The sequence below is a fragment of the Aythya marila genome (genome assembly GCF_965140915.1).
Source record: "Aythya marila genome assembly, chromosome: 1".
NCBI classification, from domain to species: Eukaryota; Metazoa; Chordata; class Aves; order Anseriformes; family Anatidae; genus Aythya; species Aythya marila.
In genome coordinates, this window is record NC_139042.1 from 126,628,796 (window position 1) to 126,655,358 (window position 26,563).

A 26,563-nucleotide genomic window follows, 5' to 3' on the forward strand; every position below is an offset into this window, starting at 1 on the left:
ATTTGGTCAAAAGTCTCCAAGGTGGCCTTGCAGGAGGGGATGTTATGAACTGGTGGATGGCAGCCAAAGCATCTGCTATTGGCTGAGGGACACTGGGCACAGTATGCCCATCTCTGCTGCTGAATGAGTATAATCTCAGGAGAGAGAAGGAGGTGGGGAGAAGCTAGCTCCTCCCCCCATCCAAATCTCCATTTAGGCTGTCCTAGAAAGAAATTACCCCCCTAAAATCAGCCTTGGTGACTTCAGAAGAAGAGGGTCATTGGAGATTGGGCAGCAAGAGCCCCCAAGATGAGGATAGCCATCCTCCTGAGCCTTCTGTTCCATGCTGCTGCTGCTCTTCACCATCTGTGAGTGATGCTGAATTTCTGTTTCAGTCTCTTTCACAAAAGCATCAGTCTAGGTAGATTGACCATATTCTAGGCCATCAGCTGTCCTTCTTCCTGCTCTTATCAGATCACCCCAAAGAGCAGCTGAATTGTTTATGTTACCTCTTATGTCCTGTAAGTTAAAATACAAATCTTCTCTTTGGGAGTCTTCCAGGTCAGACCTTATGCCTAGGTATGTTTGCTTCTGTTGTTGTCTAACTGGATCAAATCACTTGTGCCTAGACTGTACTGCTATGAGGCCACCTCTTCCTGAAGACTGTGAAGGACAGTTTTGGGAAGTTGAGGAGATGTATGCAGTAAAGGGGTTGAAATAGGTTATAAGTCTGTACTTAAGCTAAATCAAGCAGAAACTACTTCGTAAGTAGGCTGTAAAGCAATCACTGCATTGTTGCTTTGGACTGTTGACTACAGTAATGTCACCTTGCTGAGGAATTCTGCAGTAGTGGGCTGCTGCAGGAAAGCTCTTTTGTGTCTCTGAGCCCTCAACTTGGTGCAACCTTTGATGTCTTCTTTCTCCTGTCCCAGACATTACCTGGTGGCGATCCCTGCAGCTCTCCGCTACCCATCCACCCAAATGGCTTGCCTCCATATCACCTGTTACGAAGCAAAGCTTCAAGTGAAACTGGTCCTGGAGCGCTCTGAAGGACACAATCTCTTAGTGCAAGAAACCATCCAGAAGGAGAAGACTTTCATGTGCGCTAAGTTCTGGGTGAGCCACTCTAGGCAAACTGCATCTCTTCAGGAGCTGTAAAACCCTTGTAGCTGCTCCCTAGCCAGGGCTGACATGGACAGGCTCTACTTTGCCTTGGGGTGAGTCTGCTAGGAAGGAGAGTGGATGGTCCTTGTGGTTGTGTAGCTCAGCACAGTATCCCTTGCTCGGCACTGAATTACTCTTCTGAATCTGACTTTTAATTTGAAGTTACATTTGTTAAAAACTACTACCCATCTGAGTATATAGTAAGGACCTACCTGTTTCCTTGTCCTCCACTCCAGATCAGATAGAGCAGCTTTTCTTGTCTCTGAAGGACTTGTGCAGTTCCATAGCTAAAGCCTAGGGAAATGGTGGTTTGCATGTGATAGACTACAGTTTCTGTAGGACCTGCAGCCAGGCAGCAGCTCAACTCTTGGGATGTACTGAACTGGAAATGGATGCACTTGTTATTTGTAAACAGCATCTTAGAGCTGATTCATTGTTAGTGAGAATTTAACTAAGATTTATGATAAGGCAGGCATGCCTCAGCAGTAACCCTTTTATTATGCAGTATATTCTGTGCTGAGGCTGCTGGGATCTTTGGCTGCAGGAATCAGGAAGACCCTGTGGTTTGCTCTGTCCTTGTAATGTGGCTTTCTTACTTACATATGCTGCATAGGTTTGAAGGCCTAACATCTGAGGCTATGTCAAACAGCTCAATTTCTCTGCTTCGATTCTGTGCTTCTATATCCCACCTTTCTGGCATTTTCTCATCTACCTAGCTGTCACTTTCTTGTCCCAAAAGTTCCTTAGACAGCAGGAAAAAGGATGGATTCCATGGTATGCAGGGCCTCTTGCTGTAGTGTAGTGAGTGCACCGAGTGCATTCTTGATGTGATCTGAGTCCAGATGTTGAAAGGCATTACGTGTGGGAGGTGAAGAAGAACTGGTTATTTTTTCCATTTCCACCTTACTCTCAGTTCCTGCTCAGGGCCCCCAGAGGTAATATCACTTGGGAGCTGCATGCTCTTCTCTCTTTTCTGTACAGGTTGCACCTCCAGCTGATGGCACAGAGGAGATTGCCACTGTCAAGCTGCTTATCAGAGGCCAAGGAATCAGTATTGAGGATAAGAAAAAGGTCCTGATCAGAAAGGCCAGCAGTGGCACCTTCATCCAAACAGACAAGCCCACCTATAAACCAGGTCAAACAGGTAAGAGCTGCAGATGGGAGCAAGCGTGGAGCCTGGGCTCTCTGCTTGTAACATCATATGAGAAGACTACAATTGCCTGAGATTCATGGAAAACCCTAGCAGAAGGCTTTGATATAACTCATGTTGAAATTATGTTTGGAGTGGCTGTGATGTGCAGACTGTGGTGACTGTAAAGTTGCAGGAGACAGTAGCTCTTTATCCATGATATCCTACATAGGGGAATACCCATGTCAGATGTTACCACACACATATGTAGAATGGAAACAGGACCTGGGGATACAAAAGAAGCAGGGGTCTTCAGGGAAGGACTGAAATGTAATAAATATATTTCCTGGTTTCCTTGCCTTCAGTGAAATTTCGTATTGTGACTCTGGATGAGGACTTCATTGCACTTAATGATTCGGTAAGCCAGTCCTGAGGGCCATGGAAGAGGCTGCCCTTTTCCATGTGTGAATCCCACTTCTTTTTTCCCCTGCTTATCTGCCAAAGCTCCAATTTCTCCTTGTCCCCTGCATTCATCCCTGGGCCAGGCCTAGTGAAGGTCTAGAGGAGAACGGTAACTCAAGTAAACTCAGGTAACTCAGGAAGATGACAAAGATGTATGTGTTTCTTGCTCATCTTGGTAAAATAGCTCTACAAGCACAAGAATGGCTCATATTGATGTGTGAGGTGCTAGTGCCATGTGAGTAGTTTGCTATTAAGGTTTTCCTGGGGCTGTGGAGTGGAGGGGTGCTCTTAGGCTGGCTCTTACAACTTGGAATATAAGAAATTCTGATAAGACATTAGGAAAAAGCTTTTTCATTGTGAAGATTAACAGATATTGAATAGGTGCCCAGAGAAGGAATTTTCTTCCTTGCAGATGTTCAGAACTCAACTGGAGAAGGCTCTGAGCAATCTGCTCTAATAAGATGTGCTTTCAGATGACCTCCAGAGCTTCCTTCCAAACTACAGGACTGTGTAACTCTGTAAATCCTCTGAGACTCTGCAGCTGAGCCAGAGCTACATCAGTTTTAGTAGCGAGTTTTCCTGATGGAGGACTCTGTCAGGAAGTCATTAGCAAGTGCTGGATGACCTTCAAAATGGCTTTTCTTTTTCCTTTTTCCAGACCTTCCCATAATGGACCCACAATGTATTTCTCCTTTTTGGTGACATTTGTACAATTTATATTGCTTATCAGTGCTCTAAATTTCCAAGTCACTAGTCCCACACCCTTCACAGAAGGCTTTGCATCTCAAGTACCTTGTGTGTGTTACCAGCATGCGTTTCTCTCTTTTAATGTTTTTACCTTTCTTTCCCTCCCAGATTTCCCTGTTTCTTCAGGTGAGTGATGCTGAAATCTAGTATTACAGTAATGTTGATGGCAGCCGATTCATTGGGCTATTCATATTCAGTTCCTGGTAGATTTTATGGATCTGTGAGTAGAATGGTAGGACTTCAAGATTACTTAATTGAACTTACTACATACAGCCTCTGTGCCTCTTTTATGTACTTGATGTTATGCTCTCAGTTACTTCAGTATCTGAGTTGATCCTGATATACAGGAGTATGGACAGAACAATTCAGACCATTTGGACCATCTTGTAAAGGATCTTTCTTTAAGATCAGAATTTAGAGAAGTGTAGAAGGGGACTCAGATGCCAAGAGAAAAATGTAGCATTACATTGTTTTCAAAATTTCTTTTGAATTTTTTGATTTTTTTTTCTTTTGAATTTTTTGAACGTTTTTTGAAATTTCCGTTTGAATTATTTTGAACTATTCCAAACCTTCTTTCTTAGCTGTCTTCCAGCTAGCACAAAAATCCTGAAACTGGGTTTCTGTGGGGTGTGGATCACTGAGATGCTGGAACAATTGCTTCTTTCTCTTTTGTGGATTTAGGACCCTAACAACAACCGGATAGAGCAGTGGCTGAATGTGGTGCCCCAAGATGGCATTGCAGATCTGTCTTTCCAGCTAAGTGATGAGCCACTGCTTGGGACGTATGTCATCAATGTAACCAGTGGGGAAGCATACGACAGCTTCTCTGTTGAGGATTATGGTATGAGCCTGTGGGGAATATGTTTGAGCTGCAGAGATAACTTTTCTCTTTGGTCCAGAAAGATGGGTGTTTGTTCCATGATAACCATTCTGGGAGAAAATGGGAAAAGTAATAGCATCTGTTATAGAAAAGAGTCTGAGCTGAGGCTCAGCAGAAAGAACACTTTGGGACCTTGGGCTGGTGTGTGGGAGCGATGTTGTGCATGGCCCTAGACCTGTGACACTGCTGATCACTGTAGATCTCTGTGTGAGACAAAACAAGGTCATTGGGATGGGCTTTCAGGAGTGTGTGAAATTCAGTGCCATCCCATTTCTGTTTTATTCCCTAATTAACTGTGCTGAGATAAATAGCTATCTGATGTGGATCTGATGTGGAGGGATATGGACATGTTTGGATTTTAGTTTAGAAAAGATCAGTCAATGAGGGGCTACATGCAAATTTGTTAAAGAAGTAATGGAAATCTTCCGTTTCTCTTTCCCACCAGTTTCCTTCTCAATTTCTTGGCTCTTATTCCAATGCAGTCCATTTTTATGTTGATTCTCTGGAAAGGCTGTCCTTGGCCAGTGTTTCCTACAGTTCTCTGTTTTTTTTTGTTTGTTTGTTTTTGTTTTGTTTTGTTGTTTTTTTTTTTTTTTTCCTTCCAGTGCTGCCAAGATTTGAAGTGATCTTTGAGGCACCAATTAAGATTTATGCACTAGATGAAACCTTCCCACTCCGGGTATGTGGCAGGTAAGGATTTTGCTTGAAAAGGTGGACTCTATGTTAAATTCCGGCATGAGATAAGTACAGGATGGTTAGGTACTCATGAGAAGTTCAAAGGAAATTTACTATGTCTGTTACAGGAGGCCAGAACCTTCTATGGCAGTTGTTTGCACAAACAAAACAAAATATTCCTACATTTTATAAACATTCCATACAAAAAAAAAAATCCTAAAATTACCCTTGTAATCTAGTGCCCTTTTCTGAAAACAGTCCACAAATGTCTACACACAAAATATGGGGAAATGGCTTACCCTTGATAACTAGCCATTTGAGGTGCAGAGCATGGAAGGTGTTTAGTATTCACCTCCCTACAGAAGAAACTCATGGAAAAAGAAGGGAAGCTTTTCCAGGTAACAGGCTGGCAGAATCTCCAGAGATTCAAAAAGAAATTGCCTTAGGTACAGTCCAAGGACAACAGTAGGGTTAACAGCATAATGTAAAGGCATTTTATTTGAGTCACTCATGCTTGTGCTCATCGGAGGATGCATGCCTTCAGCATTTCCCAGGGTTATCACAGGTAAGGTTATAAAGGAAAGTGCAGAACTCTGTGTTGGGTCAGCACCTAAAACATTTCAGTTTCCAAGAATAGCGTAGTATGACACTAATTTTGTCACAGAGCTCTTGATCTCCCATCATTGCAATATCCTAGCTTGGTCTTGTTGAGTGGATCAGGGCTCCTGGGCCTGTTGTACAGCTGCCACCTTTGTGCTATATTGTGAATAGCCATGAATAAGTTTCTCTGGAAATTCCTGTGTTCTCCCACTGTGTGTGAATCTCTCTTCCTTTCCCTGCTCCCCCAAACAGATACACCTATGGGAAGGGTGTCCAGGGAATGGTTCACGTGCAGCTTTGCCAGAAGATAGCAGTGTTCTTACCCAGTGCTTCGAAACCTGATCTCTGTCAGGAATTCCACGGCCAGGTGAGATGCTTAGCAGAAACTGAAACCCATGCAGTGAAAATTATGGCCAACCCTAGGATAAGGCAAGGCTGCTGGAGCCCTTAGCTGAAACAGTAGTGATGGCGCCCCTTGGTTTTGGCTACTTGGCCAAGCGTCTGCTAGTGCTGCCTCCTAGTAACTGTGTCTGCTGACTATGACTCTGTGTGTAACATGTGCCTGCTATACATTCTTGACTGCTATCCGTACACTGCCTTGTTTTCCTATTGAATGGGGCCTTATTTAATTTAACATGTAATAACATCTAAAGGTTCTTTTCACTCAGGGAGATAAATAAAAGCGATTGTGAAACCGCACCAAAAAAAACAAAACCCAAAACAAAAAAACAAACCAAAACAAAACAAAACAAAAAAACAGGCTAAAAGGGTACTACAGGAAGAACTCACAGAGGATGAAGACAGCTTCCCTCCACCTCCTCATGTCTCTCTGGTGCTGGCATCTGGCTGTGTCACATTGTGACCTAGTGGGGATGGATGGCAGAGGCTGTGAACATGGCAGCACTCTCTGAGTGAGATTGCTTCTTAGATAGTCATCTGTGAGCAGGGATTTTGCACTGCTGCTACTGCCCCATTTGGATAATTTCTGACATAATTGTCATAATCAGATGTTGTTTCCTCTCTTCATGATTTCAGACAGACAAGACAGGTTGCTTCTTCACAAATGTGACCCTATCCTCCTTCAGCCGAGACTTCCGATACTATCAGGACAGCATAGTTGCAGAGGCCTCACTGGTGGAAGATGGCACAGGTAACTGGAAATATCTCTGCTATCTATGAAGAGGCATTTGAAGATACACAGTCTTACCAAGAACACAAGAGGCTTTCAGTCTAAGAAGGGCTCTGAGCTTTTTGAGCCCACTGGGGCTTGCCATCTAACCTCACAAATGCAGGCAAAGCCACAGATTCCTGAAGGCATGACACACTCAGACTGTCCATGGTCTAATCTCATGGAGTGAAGCTTAGGGACCTTTCTAAGGGCTCGAAGCAAGTGGGAGGGAGACTAGATACTTGGAGCCCTTGGGCGAGTCATCTCTCTGATACGAAATGTATATGTGCATGTACATCAGTATTACCAGTGGGTCACTCTACAGGCAAATTGCTGAGAAGTGCTTGGTTTCCTTGCTCCCTCCCTTATGTTTCTGTCTTACTGCTCTTATTCAGAGATACAGGTCAATGCATCCCACAAATTACTCATTTCCAAGATTGGCGGAATGGCCTTGTTTGATGATGTGAATTCTTACTACCACGCTGGAGAGATGTACAGGGGGAAGGTAATTCCCATTATGGTCCTTTGGAGAGTAACATCTTTTTCTGCCCCACCTCTAGCAAGGGCTTGGGAGGGCATGAAGGACTCCCAGAGACAAAACTTCTGAATTGTCAGAAGTGAGAAAAACACCCAAGACTATCATTTGTCATTGATAATGACAATTGTCATTGTCAATAAACCCTGAGTAGTAGCAGCTATGGGGATCTAGGAGTGGGAATGGGGGTGGGGGCACCCAAGCATTTGGAACTTCAGCAGCCAGAAGGCCTTCTGTGAAGGGTTGGAGAGTACGGGGATTTCATCATGCTTAAATATGAATCAACAGGTTAGTGCATGGGATAATAGGAGGCTACCAGTAGCAGTGTTGGTAAAATTGTTAGGGACTGGAAGGGTGACCTTGCTGGCTTTGGAAATGCTGCTAGTGACTTGGAGAAGAGGAGACTCTGTCCACTGACAGTCTTCTACGTTTCTGTCACTTGCCATGGTATTCTCAGATTAGAGTCATCAACTACAAAGGCAAGACACTGAAGCACAAAAAAGTTCTCCTCGTAGTAAGCAGTGGTGAGCAGAAGTTTCAGCATAAGTACCTCACTGGGGATGCTGGGGAAGTTTCATTTAGCCTGAATACAACTGCTTGGAACAGCACCTCAGCCTCCCTGGAGGTAAGTAAACAAACGTCTGTCTCACAGACCTTTGTTCTTACAACTGTCTGTGTTCACATCTCTCTGTGTTCATATCGGTTGTGAAGGTGAGGGGTAAGCATGCTTCTCAGTGCTATTTACTGCCCCACAGACATCTTCCTTGTTCCCTCTTGAGGGACTGGAATTCCAACCTGAAACACCTCTGCATGTTCTGGCTCTTGGTGTCCCTTTAGAGCTTATTCTCTGGATACCAGCTGCTTTCCTCATTGGCTGTTCACACAGAGACTTGTGTGATGGTGTTGTTCAGACCTGTCTTGAGGTTCCTATTAAGCCACAGCTGGAGTAAATTGCAGTTGGCTTGCTTAACTAAAGAAATAACCTGTTGTTTGTTTGTTTGTTTTTTCTTACCAGGCAAGTGTACTGCATCAAGATTTGGATAGAGAGCCTGGGACAGTTGATTTGAGTTACCAGAAAGCCTCTCATTTCATACGTCCATTCTACAGCACCAGCAAGAGTTTTCTCACTATTGTCCGTGTGCCAGAAACGATGCCCTGTGGTAAAAAGCAGGCTATCCAGGTGGACTTCAGAATCTATCAGGAAGACCTGGAACATGGGCCCAAGCGTGTCATTTTCTCCTACTTCGTGAGTTTCTGGGGAAGTGCTAATAGGTGGTGGCTCAAAACACAAAATCAGCATCCTCCACAGGAAGCACCCAAGCCTGATACTTGATAGCTTGGACTCGGCCCAGGACAGGTAGCTCATCTAGCCATCATGGGGCTAGCATCCTGGTTTTGATTCCAGGACTGCAGTAGTGGCATGAAAAGCAGCACCTTTCTTTTGGGCTCTGCACAGGTCGAGGTCAAGTATTGACCTTATCTGTCCCCCCACCAAGTTCTCTGAACTTTCCCTGTTACCTGAGCATGTGTAAAGCTCCTATCCTCCTCACACTCCCCATTTAATCTCCAGTTTCAGGCATACACTGGTTTGCATAGTGGTCTCAAAGACTATGTGACTGGCATTCCCTTCCCTTTCTGAATTCTTTCCTAGTTCACGGGGAAAAGAGGGATAGTCCATGCAGGCCAGAAGACTGTTTGGGTTGGGCTGCCAAGAAGTAAGTACACTGCCTGGTTTCATGTTAAGCAAGCATTCAGTGTTCTGTGTGGCATCCCTTTATTGGATGTGTGGTATAAACCTCTTTGCAGTTTAGAGCTGGCTCACCCTTCTTCTGTCATGTCAGAACAACTTGCATTTCTATCTTTCACGTCTTTTTTCCCTCTTGCTTGGTACCAAGAGAACAGTGGTCAGTATTTCCTGGCCCACGGGCTCATTTGTTGCCTTCATTTTCTAAAAAATTCTCCTTTTGCTGCCCATGCCAAGGGCATGAAACTATAACTTTGCCCTCTATCAAAACTATTCTGCTTTGATTTGTAATTGTGTCTACAAATAACCTTTGAGTAGTTAGAATGACAGAACTTATCATTTTGATGGGTGTTGTCTGTTGACTCACTGTTGTCTTTTTTTTTCTTTAACCTAATATAACTTAAATTATAGGTGCTTTGAGACAAATGTGACCTCTTTTTTTGGTGATAGGATGGGAGATGCTTGGTGATGGGAGGCTTTGAAATATGTCTGAGACTTAGTCCTTGTGGAGATAAATTTGAACTTAAAGGAAATGTTTCATCTCCTTGAGGCAATGAACAGAACCAGGAAGAGTCTTCTTCAGGTCTTGAATACCAGGTCCAGAGATGTGCTGGTTGTTTCAGTGGTCTTCAAAATCTCCACGGTCCTGAAAAAGCTGAGGAAAGGAATTAGACACATGCAGAAGGGCAAAAGTTGAGTCCATTTCCATTACCAAATTTACTTTTTTCTCTTGTTTCCTCTCTCCCCCATCTAGTGCTGAAAGGCTTCTTCTCCATCCCTGTTACCTTCAGCTCAGTCTATGCTCCAGCTCCAACACTTATTGTTTATGTTATCTTCCCTAATGGAAAAATCATTGCTGATTCTGCCACCTTCAGTGTCTCCACGTGTTTCAGAAATAAGGTAGGATTCATGTCAGAGGCCATGACTAAGTGTGCGAGAGTGTGTGTCTGCTGCAACCAAAGAAGAGACTGTGTAGTACATAATACGTGTGCTGTGTGTGGCTGGCACTGTGTGGGGTGCCATGTCATGTGAATAGTGAAGGGTGTTGTAATGAATTCATCAGGTATGTGCTGCTGTGGGGTGCACCAATGAGTGCTGAGGGAGCTGAGGGTAATTGTGATGCCTCTGTATATAATCTTTGCTCAATTGTGGCAACTGGGAGAAATGCCCAAAGACTGAAGGAAAGCAAATGTCACTCCCATCTTCAGGAAGGTCAAGAAGGAGGAACTACACACTCGTCAACCAAAGGACCAAATCTTGATCCTTTGGAAGGGGATAGAACAGCTAATCCTGGAAACCATTTCTAGGCACATGAAAGAGAAGAAAATCATCAGGAATAGGTGGTGTGGATTCACAAGGAAATCATGCCTGACCAACCTGATCAGCTTCTGTAATGAAATCACTAGTCTGATGGATGAGAGGGGAGCAGTACTTGTTGTCTTCCTGGACTTCGTTAAGGCCTCTGATGTTGTCCAATGTAAGATCCTCATAGGGAAGCTGTGCCAAGTATGGGCTAGATGAGTAGACAGTGAGATGGATTGAAAAAAGGCTGAGTGGACAAAAACAGAGGGTAGTGGTCAGTGGTGCAAAGTCTAGCTGGAGGCCAGTAACAAGCGGAGTACCCCAGAGATCAGTACTGGGTCCAGCATTGTTTAACATCTACATTAGTGATCTGGACAATGGGGTAGAGTAAATTCATGAAAAAAAGAAACTGGAGGGAGTGGCTGATTCAATAGCACAGCCATCCAGTAGGACCTGGACTGGTTGGAGATGTGGGCTGACAAGAATCTCTTGTCAGTGGAAACACTGACAAGGAGAGGCAGAAGGAGCTGGGACTGTTCAGCCTAGAGAAGAGGAGCTGAGAGGGGGATCTTATCCATGTGTATAAATAACTGAAGGGAGGGTGAAAAGAAGATGCAGCCATGCTTTTTACAGTGGTGCCTAGTGCTAGGAAAAGAGGCAGTGGGCACAAACTGGAAGACAACTTCCATCTAAACATCAGGAAGCACTTCCATACTGTGTGGGTGATAAGGCAGTGGCACAGGTTGCCCAAAGAGGTGGTGGATTCTCCCTCCTTGGAGATCTTTAGAAGTGACCTGGACATGGTCCTGGGCAACCTGCTCTAAGTGCCCCTGTTTGAGCAGGGAGGTTGGACCCAATGACAACCACAGATTCCTTTCAACCTTAACCATTTTGTGATTCTGTGCTGCTGTATTTGGGAAAGGCAGAGAATATCTGTGTTTATCTCCATAAGCTTGTATAGCAAGTGCATCCGGTAGGATCAAAGTCCAGCATGGTTATTTGTGTGACTCCCAGAAGGGCTCAGGGCTGGTCTGCTATTGCAGCAGGCACTTAATCTTGTTGGTACATTATATTAGTAAGACAGATGATGGAAGAAGTGGATTTTACTAGCCATTTAGAAAGGGCTGAACTTCTGTAATCATTGTGACATTCATGGACATCTGCTTTCTGAGCACTCCAAAGACTAATGTCTGAGACCTAGAATTGCTCCTGCTCCACAGCTGCACATCTGCCATGAACAGTCAGATTCAAGCAAGAAAGGGAAATGCTTCAGGAAACTGAGACCAACCTCACAAAGAGCCTGGAGATAAAGACCAGGCTTGTTCTTTATAGAGAGCTTCAAAAGGAGCAGAAAGCAAGCTGTGTGAGGTGTGTGATCATGACTGGCTGGCTTGCTGGATAAAGAGTGTGCTGTGTTCTAACACTGTAATATCTCCAGTACTGTTACCTGCACACAGTGATGGTGGATAAGATGGTTTCCCCTCTGTCGTTCATGTGACCTGTCATCTTTCCTCTTAGAATCACAATGTGGTGTTTTCTTAAACACCAGGAGTTCTGTGAGTCCCTATGAGATCCCTTGGTTTCCAGTTCAAGTTGTGTCCTTGGAAATTCTCTTCATGTAGGGCCCTTTCCTGCACAGGAAGTGGTAGGGTGGCCAACACCAGCAATGCCATATATATTTTGCCTGCATTTATTTGTTCTTCTCATCCAGGTGGAGCTGGGCTTCTCAACATCCCAGACTCTTCCTGATTCAGAGGTTGGTTTGAACCTGCTGGCAGCTCCTGGGTCCACATGTGCTGTCTGGGCTGTGGATCAGAGTGCCTTTTTGCTGAAGCCAGAAAAAGAACTCAGCAGCTCCATGGTGAGTAAGTCTGCTCTGACTTCTTCCCCTTCCTTTGTACTGATATGAAGAGGGAGGGAGAGAGAGAGAGGAATACAAGCTGTTGCATCTGTTAAGAGCTTCTCTCTCAAGGAACTAAAAGCACTGACTAGAAGGATCAAGAGCACTCTCAGTGTGGCACAGGTAAGCATTAGGAGGCATCTCTTAAAGAGGTTGAATGCCACTCAGTGCACCTGTAGTAAATTCAGACCCAGGTTCTGTTGTTCTGTCTCATGTTCAGTTCAGCAGGTTGTGCTGGCTCTATCAAAAAAAAGCCAGTGAAGAGTAACAGTGAGCCTGTGCTTTCTGGCATGCATTCGTGCGTGATAGCCAGGAGCAATTCAAACAGGCCTTGGATATGCTACACAAAGTGAATGCCAGGTATTATTTGCACTGATTTTTTAATTTTTTTTTTCCCCCAGATCTATGGGCTCTTCCCATCTGTTTATAACTCCGGGTATCCTCGCCAAGTGTCTGAAGATGATCATTCATGCGGGTTCCCAAATTCTGATGAGCCTGATGTGTTTACAGCATTCAAGGTAAAAATGGTTGATTTTGTGGCTTGGTATAATTCATGAATTGAGGGAATTGTGGCCCCCTGACTTTACCAAGACCCTAGGAATGTCATCAAAGATAGTATAGGGAACAGATTTGGTATAGGTCCTGATAATTCACTTGTTCTTTGAATAAGTGACTTGAAATTGTTGACCAAGGAGAAATTATTGTGTGGTTACTGCATTTCAGTTGTGCTTTTCAGGATGCCAAGTATCATTGATTACTTTAATTGGATTCTGCATGTTATATTTAATCTCTATATCACAAGCAATTTGGGCTGCCCAAAATTAATCTAGTCGGAATTGCCCTCTGCAGGCTGAGAAGACATAATGCTTATATGACCACATGTTTGAAAAGGAAGAAACTTGTTTGACTCAGACCAGATGGATTAACATAGGTTTGCCCCTTGCTGAGGATCTGAATAATTCTCTCCTAAACTGAAGCAAGAGAACAGTTTACCAAGCCAAAGGACAGCTGAGTCCCCACTACATAAAGGGACAATAAAGCACAGGATGAAGGACAGAGAGGGTAAGAAAAGTATATGGTGCCTCATTCTTTTTTCCTTTTTTCCTACAGGAAGTGGGGTTGAAAATTATGTCCAACACCAATATCAGGAAATCAAGACTGTGTCTAACTACTCAGTCAACAACTATGCTGCAGGAAACAGACGTGATCACTTCCAGGCCCATGTTGATGTTTGCTCAGCCTCATAAAGCACCTAACAGTAAGCACTTGCCAGCTTCTTCTTACATGAGATGCTCAGTCTTTCTGGTGAAAGCATTCCCGGGTTTGAGCTAAGAGGCAGTACTTGCTGTAGTTGCAAATGGAGAAAAGACCATGCCCTGGCTCTAAACCTGTTGTGCTAGCGTGATACTGTGTGGGACTCAGAACTTCTGGCTCGGAAATGTTAGTGAGCTGTCTGGATCCCAGGTCTTACCTCTGACATGAGGGAGTAGTCGCCCTTCCTTCTAACACCAGTAAGGCCCAAAGCAGCTCAATCATTTCAAATAGGCAAGATTAATGCAGTGCTTCCCATGAGCTGACTGTCTGACCTGCAGCCTGAGCTGGGATGAAGCCCCTTTGTTCTAAGGTGCTGAGGACCTGTAGTAACACTGCATTTGTTATTTCCAGCAGGGCATCTGTTGACATCTACCCATCAGCCCACCATGTTTTCACCTGTTTCTCCAGCTGAAGAGAAAGTGCACAAACATTTCACAAAAACTTGGATATGGGATTTGTATTCTGTGGGGTGAGTAAACTGAGCAGTGGGGGCCTAGTCTGGGTGGTCTAATCTGACCTGGAATGGCAGCAGATGCAACCCACTTTAGATCATGAGCTACCAAGGAAGACACTAGGATGTGTCACATTGAAGCTGATGTCTGCATCAAGTGTGTTTTCCTGTCGTAGATGACCATCCATCCATAGGAGATGGCTGGCATGAGTATATAAGAAAGCAGGTGTGGTTTGGCTAAGCAGCTTGGTTTACTGCCTGCACTCTTGTGGTAGCCTTGTGAGTCAGCAGTTCCCAAAGTGGGCTCACGGGTTGTATCTTGGGGTGCAGGAGAAGCTGAGCTTCACAGAAGACCTTCACAAGGCTGGGAATTATGTCCTGTGAGAAAGGCTGACGGTTCAGTGAGTGTTCAGGGAGCCTCGTCAGCACAAGTGAGAAAGACAAGTTACTTGGGTCTGGAGTGAGTGTAAGATGGGGGGATGAAAGGGCAAACACTGCATGAACTCCCAGGTACTTCTCCAGGTACTCTGGAGAAGGAGTTCCTACTCAGCATCAATGTTGCTCTCCCTCCCTGACGCTCCCTATTCCTCCAGGACTCCCCATGGACCATGAAGCAAATTGGTATTTTCCAACCAGGAAGGGTGTGCAGTGTATGCCCCAGGAGAGGGAGCAGAGTGCTGGTGGTGTGGGAAGCCATTTTACACTGAGCTTCAGGAGAGGGGCAGGATGAGCTTTTGGAGATTTTCCATCCCTGGCTTTAAGAATTTCTTGTCTGGTGTCTGGAGACTGGCACCTGCTCAGGCCAGATCCTCCCAGATCTGCCCTCTCCTACCTGCCCTCTGTTTCCAGTTACATCCATCTCTTCACCCGCTATCAGTGGGTATCTCCTATGTGATTTGCCTGCCAGCCTGATGTGAACAACCAAAGGTGTTTCATATTGTATGTGCCTGGCAAAAGTGTATTCTTTAGGGGAAAGCAAATGTTTCCAATTGTTGGAGTCAAATAATGTTGATTAGTTTTAATGAGGGTTGTTTTTGTCTGCTGTGGTAGCAGCTGTAGAATAGTCTGATGCTCTCAGAAATTGTGACATGGGCATAGGCCAAGTCTCTGCCCTGTCTTCATGTTAGATTTCAAGCTGTCAATGTGTTTCACAGAAAGGTGAATGGCTGGACCTGTCTCTTTGGCTAAATTCTGATGGTCTCGGCCAGTCCTGCTGCTCTTTTGGTGCCTGGTTCTCTGTTCCTAGGCCTAGAGGAATAAAACTGCTGACAGCTGTAAAGCATTTTCACATGTGCAAAGGGCAAGTGCTGTGTGAGAAAAGTGACAAATATGATGATAGCATCCTTCAGCTATATAAATTATTTTCAAAAATTTTCTGTTGATACAAATATCTGAGGCAGGGGTCCCTAATTTATCTAGGTAAGACCATCTGACTGTCAACGTGAAATACAGAAAGAGTGAAAGAAAGGCACTATTCCAGTCAGAAATAGCAAGTGCCTGTAGTAAGTAAGCTCTTCCAGGCTAGTCTGAAAATTTGCAGACTTTATATTGGCCTGCAGGGAGAGTGTGCTGATGGATGGAAAGGAATAGCAAGGCAGTGAAACACACAGAGGCCAGAGGAGAAGACATTGTGAAGCTAGATCAATGAGGGTCAAAGGGTGTAATGCTGAGGGGAGCTTACCTCTCACAGGGGCCTGTATGGGGGACTAAGCTGCCAAAATCAGACACCTGAAATAGATTCTGTGAATACCTCTTCCCTCAGCTGCTCATGGATGGTGTGTATTGGCATGTGTAGCTCAGCTTAATGATATGTCCTTGGGTGCTTTACCTATGCTCCAACGGACGTAAATTCAGTAGAGGTTAGGAGTTAGGTGGAGGGGGTTAGAAGATGGGGTGCAGTGGGGAGAAGGGCACAGATGAGGACATCTGGTGCTGCATACAACAAGATTCGGTTAAGTGCTCTCATTGCTGTCTACTTCTCTTCAGTCCCAGTGGGAACAAGAGTGTCACTGTCACTGCGCCTGGCACCATCACAGAATGGAAAGCAGGGATGTTCTGCACAGGACGTAATGGCTTTGGACTTGCTCCAACCTCCAATCTGCTTGTTTTCAAGCCCTTTTTTGTGGAGCTCACACTGCCATCTTCTGTGATCCAGGGTGAGACCTTCACCTTGAAGGCCACAGTCTTCAACTACCTGCAGCAATGCATGAAGGTAGGTGAGCCCTGAGAAGCTTTGAAAGAAAAGTGGGGAATGGGTAGGTAGGAGATGGCTAAAGTCCATAGCTTATTTTAATAATTAGGTGACATTTGTCTTGGTACCATCTATCATCCCTGCTGCCCCTTCAGATCCAAGTGACTGTGGAGGAGTTCACACACTTCCAGCTGAAGCCATGTGAAGGCTGTGTCTACAGCAGCTGCTTATGTGCTGGAGAAGCTAAAACATTTCAGTGGAGTGTCACAGCTGAGCAACTGGGTAAGAAGAACAGGGGAGCTGGGGTGGTGGAGGTGGGAGGGAGTGGGACCAAGGTAAGGATGATTTATAAGGGCTAAATGAGGGAGTTGGGTTATATGCCCTGTTAAATCTGAGGGCGCTCATTTGCATTCATCCTAATCAACTGATTGCTCACAGTTTTGTGCTAGGAGGTACAGAACCTCTTGCACATAGGGCTCTAATCCAGTTTTGTTGTTGCTGACAGGTGAATTCTATTATATTAACAGGAAGTGCTTCCTCAAAGATGTTTTCTGTACTAAATGTACCTTGTTTTCAGGGCCCATGAACATCACCATCAGCACAGAGGCCGTGGCCACCAAAGAGCTCTGTGGCAAAGAGATACCATTTGTCCCAAATCAAGGACAGAAAGACACAATCACCAAACTCCTTCTTGTCCGGGTTAGACAACCTCTTCTGTTACCTAGATCTTACAATGGGTTTTGTGCAATTCCCAATTTGGTGCAGATTAATTCTGAGAGTTGCCCTTTGTTATTCAAGGTCTGTAATTAGAATCTCAAGGCGTGAGCTGGGGCCAGTTTTGAGGGCTGATGAATGTGGGAGGTATGTGGGTCTCCTCTCAGCCCCCATTTTTCTGTTTGTGGTCAGGCCTCTACATGAAAAAACTTTAAATATTTATACCTTTTCAAGTTCTCTCTCCTGACATGTCTGCTGAATCTTACTGTATACATTTCACAGACATTCAGAAGTTAAAATATTCTGAAAATCTTTATTGATTTCTTATCTGAAATTAAAATGATTGACAATAATTAAAATTTTTATGTCATAATGATGTTACTACATCTGGATCTCCAGCCTGAACCAGAATTCTGTTCATATCTATTTCTAATCAACTTGTAATCCTGTTTCTCTCCTATGTACTCATTACTGCTACTTTCAAATGCTCCAACAGCCAGAGGGAGTGCTAGTGGAAAAGGCTCACAGCTCCATCCTGTGTCCCAAAAAAGGTAGAGAGATTGTTTTCTTCTTTCACCCTGCTCATCCTCTGCTTCCTGGCTACCTCCTGGGTCTTTCCAATTATTGAAATGTTTTCCTATGTCAACATGACCAAGCTATGGAAGCACACTATAATTGTGATGCCTTCAGGAGCTTCCCCTGGGTAAGGGTGGGGAGGGGGGGATTCATGCTTGTAGCATCCACATCCCTGAAATTAATATGGAGGACTTTTTCACCTACAGTAATAGCCACACTATTGAACATGATGAGGCTTGACTTTGGATTTCTGCTCCTGTCTTGACTATTATGGTATATTATGGGGCTATTTGCAGCTTTTGAGAGTGCTAAGTGCATTGAGAAGACATGCCTGCTACTGAAATCTGAAACAAGTTGGGGTAACTTACATAGAGAAAAGCAGGTAGGTGGCTTTGGCCACAGATGGTTTGTAGAAGAAGATCCTCTCACTCTCTTGAGAAGGAAGGCTATTGGGATAGCACAATCACAAAGCACTGTGGATAAGAGTTGAGGGTGGAATGGAACGTGGTTTTGTGAGGTGATCTGCAACTTTTGTGACAATAAAATGGGATGTTAGCACTGTCTTGAACAGTTTCTGGGGATTTTTAAGGCTATTTTTGTCAGAATCTCTTTCTTTTTTCTCCTTCCCCCTGTACCTTACACTCTCTGGTGTCAGGGAGTCCAGCACAGGAGTCTGTGTCCTTGATGTTGCCTCTAAATGTGGTTGAAGGTTCAGTCAGAGCTACAGTCTCGGTCACTGGTAAGGAATTCAGCTGTGATAATACCTTTCCAACTTCCTTATCTCTGAGAACAGTCCTAGGAAAGCCCAAACCGAAAATTCCCTATACTCTTTCTGAGGTTTCTGAGGCTCCAACTCCCTTGGTCCTTCCATGTTTATGGCTGAGTTTCCTGGTTCCAGATGCCCTAAAACACTCAGCAAGGGAGAGGTTGTTCTCTTTATGGGTTTCCCCTGGCAGGATGGGAATGTGTATGCAGAGCACAGTGGAACTGATAAGCTGACTGGACAGAGCTACCTGCACACTGCTGTGCTGGGGGTATCTTACCTAGTACACTACCAGGAACTGGTCACCTGTTTGAGGAGGCGAATACCCAAAACCCCTGTCCAGGAGGGGGTCAGGGTGCTTATACTCTGTTCCAGGTGACCTCATGGGGACTGTACTGCAGAACTTGGACCACCTGGTGCATATGCCCCATGGCTGTGGGGAGCAGAACATGGTGCTGTTTGCCCCCATTGTCTATGTGCTGCAGTACCTGGAGAAGACAGGACAGCTGACCCCTGAAATCAAGGAGAGGGCAACGGGATTCCTGCGCAAGGGCAAGTACAACAGACCCACCTTGCCCCTATGCCTTCTCCTTTGTCCAACCTAGTCATAGTCCCTGGTGCCTACTCCCCTTACCTGCAGGGTACTCCACCACTCAGAACATTAATACCACTCCCATTACCTGCTCAGTGATCTCATTGAAAATACCAGTTTGAACCCTAACATCCTATCCTACTTCTCAGGGTACCAGATACAGCTGCAGTATCAACACCCTGATGGTTCTTTCAGTGAATTTGGTACCAAGGATGAGTACGGTAATACTTGGTAAGCCCTCGGCTCTCTCCCTGGTGTCCTCCTGCTGTCAGACAGCCTGGAGGTGGGCAGCTTTCTGCTTCTAGCACTGAATCCTTTTTTGTCCTGTTGGATGCAAAGTGTTAAAAAGTGTTAAAAAGGATACAAAGCTTTCCAAATAAATGTTTTTTTGGGTTACGGCATCCCACTGGTATGCAACTATCCTTGAGATGAAGGATGACACTGGACTGACAAATTAGGATAGCACAACAATAGGTGAGGAGGGACCCAGAGGTTTAAATTCCCACTTTTATTCCTTTTTGTTGGTTTCTGGTTAGATTCTTTCTTTTGACTTATTCTTCCTTCATTCTCATTTGCTCAGTCTCTTATTGTTTCTCTTTTCCTTCTCTCATGCATCTTTTCTGTTCTCTCTCCAACCAGGCTGACTTCATTTGTGGTCAAATGCTTTGTCCAAGCCAAGCCATACATTTTCCTGGACAATAGGAGCATCCAAGCTGCTCTCAACTGGCTGGAGTTCCACCAGCTTCCTAATGGGTGCTTCAGAAACGTGGGCCAGCTTTTTCACACAGCCATGAAGGTAGGAGCCAGAGTACCTTGAAGGGTAACTCAGAGCAGTTCTTGCCAAGTGTACTGATAACTGTTTGAGCTCACTTTTCTGTGTTGTTCTGCTTTCTTGCATGGAAGAAAAACAGGGATAGGTGGGACATTTTCTGTAAAGTTTCAGGTCTTTTTGTATTACCTTTCCCAGCTTTTGGATATTTATGCTTTTTGCAGGGAGGTGTGGATGGGGAAGTCCCCTTGGCTGCCTACATCACAGCTGCATACTTGGAGGCAGGGGAGACACCAGAGGTAAATACCTGGATTCTTTACTATGCTCATGTCTGAATCCTGAAGAACTTAGTGGGGTGATTTTAAGCAGGCAACAGAACATCTTGGAAAGGCTTGTGGACAAAGTAATGGGTCAGAAAGTAAAAAATCGTCACTTCTCAGGAAAAAGCTTATACTGTCCCTTGTGGAGGACACTGTTGGCAGGGGAAAATGTGAGGTTAAACTAAGGGGAACCATTGGAGTTCATGGCTAGATACTATGCTCATTTTCCAGTCTTGGGTTGCTGATTCCTGCTCCCTCCACCAGCCTCACACTGTACTGTTGCTCCTTGCACCTTGCACTGTGTGATAGTTAGCAGTGAATTGTTAGGGAGGAGATGTGGGCATTGCTACTCCTGCAGCCACATTAATACACATAGTGACATTTTTAATGTGCTTTATCTTCCCAGAAATTGGAAGTCTTGGAAAGGAGTACTGTAGGGAGATACATGTTGGGCAGTTGGAATTGTGCAGCTAAGTAATAATAATAAGGGGGAACTCTTACGAGTGCTAAGGCTCATAACTAAATACTGGACTTTGTGGTACTGGCAGTTAAAAAATATTGTCAACTTGATGAAGAAATGCTATTGCTACAGACTTGGAAAAACAGAGTTCCCCAGAAATAAGTAAATTAAGTGAACGAGTGGTGTTTTTCATTGCATCTGAAAGCTGTGGGTTTAAGGAAAAAAAAAAAAGAAAAAAGAAAAAAAAAAGACTGATGGAAATTAAGCTTCATTCTGACAACAGGTGTACTCAGATCACCTTTTTCACTGTAAGAACACTCAAGTGTTAGAACAAGTTGATTAGAGAGGTTTAGTCATCTCCATCATTGGAGATTTTGAAGTCCTGACTGGATAAAACCCTAAGCAACCTGGTCTGATCTCATAGCTAACTCTGCTTTGAAGAGGGTGGGTTAGAGACCTTCTGAAGTCCCTCCTAATCTGAATTATTCTGTTTTTTGGTAATTCCATTGAGTGTCTGAGTTTGGCTGACTTTTGTGGAGAAGTCTTTTTATGAAACTATTTGACATGTTCTGCCAAATGTAGCAGAATGAAACACAAGGACAAGCACTTTCATATTGGTAGGAAAAAAAAAAAAAAAAAAAAGAGTTTATTGTATATCTTAAGAGCAAGTTCTGTTATTTGTAAAGGAAAGCAAAGTTACTGAGAAGCAACCAGACTGTGCTCTAAATCCATGAATAAAATCCAGAAATGGAGACAAACAGGACCTCAAATCAATTTGTGTGATCAACAGTGGAAGCCACTCTGTCTGGAGTGAATCCACAGAGAGTGACTAGCACTTTGATACTGGTGATGTGATTCTTCTGGCTCTAGAGAAGATGACAACAGCATTGTTATCTAAGAAAGGATTGTCTGTGGAGTGAGGAATGCTTCACTGGAGCAGATTTGCTGATCTGAATGTAAACAGAGAGCTATTGGACAGCCATGCATAAACCATTGTTTTAAGATAAAATGTCCATGATAGTGAAAGAAGTCAAAAGTAATGACAAACAGATAAAAACACAAGTCTCACAATAGTTATCCTAGCCCTAGTGAAGGCAATTCTGAGGAGGTCTGTGAGTAGACGAAGTGGGAAACAGAAAGTTTGTCATAGTGCCCAGGAAAAGAGCGTTCTTGAGTGGGTTATAAATGGTTTTACAAAGAATGCAGTCACTAGAGATGAAAATCCTGAGAAAGAGATTGAGGGCGTACTGCAAGGGCTGATGCACTTGAGATGTTCAGAACAGATCCTACTTTCCCTTACCAGCATACCTACAAGGCTCATGCAAATTGTTAGGGGTTAAAATGTGAAGAATATGTTGAAGATAGTTTATGCTGTCATGAATGAATTAACATTAAAGCATGGTCTGTATGACAAAAAAAATCCAGTCAAACAGCCCTCTACTTCCACTGTGTTCTGGAAGTAGATCCCTTTGAACAAAACAGATTGTTTATGTTGACTGGAGAAACAAATGGCATATTGTAGAGAAGAAATTCCTTAGCTGGCATGTGACTGCTCTCGGGGAAGTTCAATGCTTCTGTACAGTATGCACTTAGGACAGCTATTGCCAACACCAGGATGAGCACAGATTGCAGTAGAGTGACACTCAGTTCTTGTGTTAGTTTCACCAGAAGACATGAGAGACAGATGGGTTAAAATATGTTAGACTGTTCATAGAGAAGGTATTAAGATGCATGACAATGATCACCACTTCACAGGTGACACTTGAATTCTGGTAGTTGGACAGACACTAGCTCTGTTAACTCCTTTTTAACCATCTGGGTAAGTGAGAGATACAAGAAGGAAAGTTAATAATAAAGGAACCTCTGAACTCTGAACAATTCAGGGATTTGCTCTAATTCTTACGTAGCTTTATTCAGTTACAGAATACAAAGATTACTGTGCCACTTGCAGTTATTGATGAGAAATATGGTGAGAGCTTAGCTTAGCTCTTCTGTTGGGCTTTACCAGAACAACCAAAAAGAAACAGTTGTATCCCGGAAACATTTGATAACTCTATGAGTAGATGCAATGAGAATTTCTGAAAATCACTGGCTGCATCCAGCAATACTACCACCTAGAGAGCTCCAAAATGACACAGACAATAGAAGGGAAAGAGGTGAGGAACATGTCATGTGTCAGAATAAATCTTAAATGTAGCCCTTGCGTGGTCCTTACCATACTTCATCAAGAAGCCACTTGGAGAGGGAAAACCACAAACTGCTGTAGATACACAAATAGCCAACAGGCAACCACTGCAAGCCTTTGGCTCATGCTTGGAACAGTGTAACTGAATGTTGGAATACAGTGCTGCTGAAACTGGTTGGTTTGCTGTGTCCTGCCAACAGTACTGATATTGTGAGGGAAACTGGAAGTCCGAGTGACCTTAAGGCACTGAAGAGCTGAATTTAACACAGTAATATTGGTCACTATGCTGGGTACAAGCATTTGCAATTGTGTTGTTACTCTTGTTGTGTTCTAAGTAAGATGTGCTGGTGTTATTGCAACAGTAAGGGAATTTATTTCCCTGAGAGAGCCCTGCTGAACTGCAGGACCAGTTTTGGGGGCAGTCTCTGTCAAGCACCTTGCACCAAGGGCTGGAGACACAAGTTAGTGTCTCAGGACACTAAGACATGGCAGAGACACTGCAGGGATACACAGGGAAGAGTGCAGGCTCAAGCACAGTGATACATGGTTGTGTGTACGAGGTGCTCTCTATGTCAGCGTATGCTAGTGCATCCTTCTGCTTGTGTACCTCTGTGTTTGCCTACCTCGTGTTTGTGTGAGACTAATATCAATGTAACTTTTCTCTGTAGAGTACAGTGGTGCGCAAGGCTCTGGGCTGCATCGCTCCTTCCCTCCCCAAAGCTGCCAGCACTTACACACAGGCCCTGCTAGCCTACACCTTTGCCCTGGCTAAGGACCAGCAACGCACACAAGAGCTTCTTGACATGCTTGATCAAAAGGCAATCAGAGCAGGTATGGGAGCCTGGTGATCACCAGAGAAGGGACATGTAACCTGACAAGCTGCCTTACTTCTTCTTAGTCCCTGACCCTCAGGACCAGCTCATGAGTAGCTAGCTAATATCAGGTATCTAGTGGACCTGGCAAACAGGACAATGGAGAAATCAGATGTTTGGAAGCTACTCAGTATGCAGGTTTTTGGCATATTAGTTTGTGTTTTGTTTCATTATTATTTTTTTTTTCTATCACATTGATAAATGGGTCTTCACTGTGTAATACGGAGTATCAGGTATTGCAAAACACAAATTTGCATACGTGATATTGCAGCTCACCCAGTGATGTGATGACCAAACCAAGTGGTATTTACTCAGTGGTCTTTGCACACACAAGCCACTGTGCCTCCTAGACCTCAAGATTTCTTCCCTGACATCTCTCAGTATTATCTACTTCCTTTCTTTCCCAGGTGGGCAGATCCACTGGAGTCAAAGCCCATCCGAGACACCCAGTGCTTGGTCACCACCACTGTCTGTGGATGTGGAGCTGACAGCCTATGTCCTCCTGGCCCTGCTCTCCAAGCCAAACGTCACAAGGGCTGATCTCACCACAGCCTCTGGCATTGTGGCCTGGCTCACCAGGCAGCAGAATGCCTATGGAGGATTTGCCTCAACACAGGTAACTCGGGGCTGGGGAAGGTGATATTGCCTGCGAAAGATGCTTTGCAGAATCTATGCAAACTTGCAAACACTGTGAACACTGATGAGAGGAGTCCTTGTATACAGAGGTCCTCAGGTCAGCAAGTTCTAGTGACTTGGGGCCTCAGAGCTGTGGAGCAAGCATGTAAATGTAATTGTTTCTTCTTTTTCAGGACACAGTGGTTGCCCTGCAGGCCTTGGCTAAGTATGCAGCACTGACCTACAGCACAAAGGGGGTTGCAGAAGTGAGGGTGAGGTCTCAGAAAGGCTTTGGGAGGAAGTTCCAAGTCTCCTACCAGAATCGACTTTTGGTGCAGGAGGTGGCACTGACAGAAATCCCAGGAAAGTTCTCAGTGCAGGCCCATGGCAGCTGTTGTGTCTTTACCCGGGTAGGTTGCTCGCTTCCCACAGCCCCTTCTGTGTCAACCTTCTGCTCACCATCTTGTCAAAAACAACAGTCTGCTGCAGCTCTGTGCAAGGAAATGTGCATTAGCTGGGTCTTACTTCCACCTTGTTGCCAATGCAACAAACCTGTGTGTCATAAGAGACAGATATAGCGTGTCCACATTTTTTTTCTTCTGTGGTTCTTGGGGTATTGGAGGATGTAAACCTTGTATAGTGGTCCCTCTGTTGTGTGCCTGACTTTGCATGGTCTCAAGCAGACAGGAGAGCAGAAATAGCCCCAGTTGGAACGATCATGGAAGTTTTCCATTCCGAGTCACCTTTATTTCTGGTACAGGGATGAATGTGCTCACTGCATATAGTTTATCCAGTCACTGTCTGTGGTCCGTACCTTGAGGATTGGAATAGTTACTGAAAAGGTATGGAGATGATACTGAATTTATTATCCATGTCTTATTCTGTCTTTTTGTCTCTTTATGCAGATGGTGCTGAGGTACAACACACCCTTCCCACAAGTCTCCAAATCCTTTTTCTTGCAAGTGAAAACCAAGCCAGTCAATTGCACCGGGAATGATACCCACTCTGTAACTCTCTACGTCAATGTCAGGTGATTGTAAAGACACAGAAGACACAGCCACACTTAGGAAGAAAAGCCACAAATTGCTGGAAAGGTTAGGGGTGCTTGGCTGCAATAGAGGCATCCAGCAGTTTCAGCAGAAGGGCCAGATGCCAGATGGAATGGGTGGGAAGGAAAGATATAGGTGTCTGGGGAAGGGGAAATGTTTCCAAGGTCTTTGGTTCTTGCTAGTAAGAGTGGAAGTAGTCACCTCAGATTTGGGGTGCTCACAGCAGTGCAGCAGTCGTATGCCTTATGACAGGGAGCAGCAACTTCCTTGGCCACAGTCCTGGCTGGGCTTCCTGGCTTAGGATCTGCACACAGGGTATGGTGATGGAGGAAAAGAGGAGCTGGGTGAGCTCTGTTTGATCTTCTCCCTCAGGTACATCGGGAAGAGAGCCATTTCCAGCATGGTGATTGTGGAGGTGTCCCTACTGTCTGGATTTGTCCTGGCTCCAGGATCTGGGATGCCTGTAAGAAGCCTGGAATCAGGATGATGGTGTAGTGTCAGCTGGACCATCCATGCCCAAGGGGAGGGGAGATTGCATAGGAATTTGTTGCTTCTCTCTCGAGCAATCTCATCATCCCTACCACTCTGCCATGTAAAGAAACATGAACGTTTGCTGTAGTCTCTTACCTTGTACCTTGAGCGTGGTGATTCCTCCAGCCCAATTGACTCAGTATACAGCAGCCACATAGCCTAGGTTCCTGTCCTTGGGTTCTGCAGGAGGTGGGTGACCCAGTAAGGAGATCAGACTGAAGGTCTAAGAGCCCCAAATAATTTTGGAAGTGAGTGAACGAGAATGTGCTCAGTCAAGCTTAGATAAACCCTTTGAGGATGTCTCACACCTTCTTTTCCACATTACTCAACTAAATTGCCTCCTCTACTCTCCTGTCTTAGATGGAGCATTGGCACCCTGTGAAAAGAACTGAAAAAACCCAAGCAGGTGTTGCCATCTACTTGGACAAGGTAAGTGTGTGCTACTAGAGAAGCTGTAGGAGTGGAGGACACTGGAAAAGCTGTGTGGAGAATCCAGGACTGGGGTAGCAGAGCAGGATTCGTCTTGAAGTCCTGTCTTTGGCTCCCACAGAGTTGTTATTGCCTGTCTTTAGGATCAAATTTAGGTGAGGAATAAAAACAACAGCTCATAAGTGAACTGCCATTTGCCTTTCTCCCTCAGCTGAGCCATAAGTCTGAGACATATGTCCTGCACCTGGAGCGGGAGATTGGGGTGACCAACCTGAAGCCAGGCCATGTCAGGGTCTATGACTACTACCATCCAGGTGAGTATGGTACCATGGGGTACCAGGGCTGTCTGGGTATTTGTGCTTGACTCTGTGCAAGGATAACTTTGGTCTCTCCTGTCCTGTTGCAGAGGAGCAGGCCATGGCTGATTATAATGTTTTCTGTGTCTGA

At 44.7% G+C, this 26,563-nt stretch overlaps 1 protein-coding gene across 1 annotated transcript; it reads left to right on the forward strand.

The window, feature by feature from the left end:
- Positions 1 to 288: 288 nt before the first annotated feature.
- Positions 289 to 26,563, forward strand: LOC309873825 (alpha-2-macroglobulin-like protein 1; the record flags this gene model as incomplete). The annotated part of the gene is made up of 35 exons (XM_082751580.1): positions 289 to 347; positions 912 to 1,095; positions 2,125 to 2,287; positions 2,638 to 2,690; positions 3,590 to 3,607; positions 4,163 to 4,322; positions 4,967 to 5,051; positions 5,889 to 6,003; positions 6,672 to 6,786; positions 7,200 to 7,309; positions 7,797 to 7,964; positions 8,355 to 8,585; positions 8,991 to 9,054; positions 9,838 to 9,983; positions 12,097 to 12,246; positions 12,687 to 12,803; positions 13,396 to 13,543; positions 13,951 to 14,068; positions 16,037 to 16,262; positions 16,397 to 16,523; positions 16,819 to 16,940; positions 17,452 to 17,506; positions 18,187 to 18,270; positions 18,670 to 18,846; positions 19,036 to 19,117; positions 19,526 to 19,682; positions 19,880 to 19,954; positions 23,289 to 23,451; positions 23,900 to 24,108; positions 24,302 to 24,517; positions 25,013 to 25,137; positions 25,529 to 25,619; positions 26,048 to 26,116; positions 26,328 to 26,430; positions 26,523 to 26,563. The coding sequence occupies 35 exons, from the start codon at positions 289 to 291 to the stop codon at positions 26,561 to 26,563; spliced, it is 4,326 nt and encodes a 1,441-aa protein (XP_082607706.1).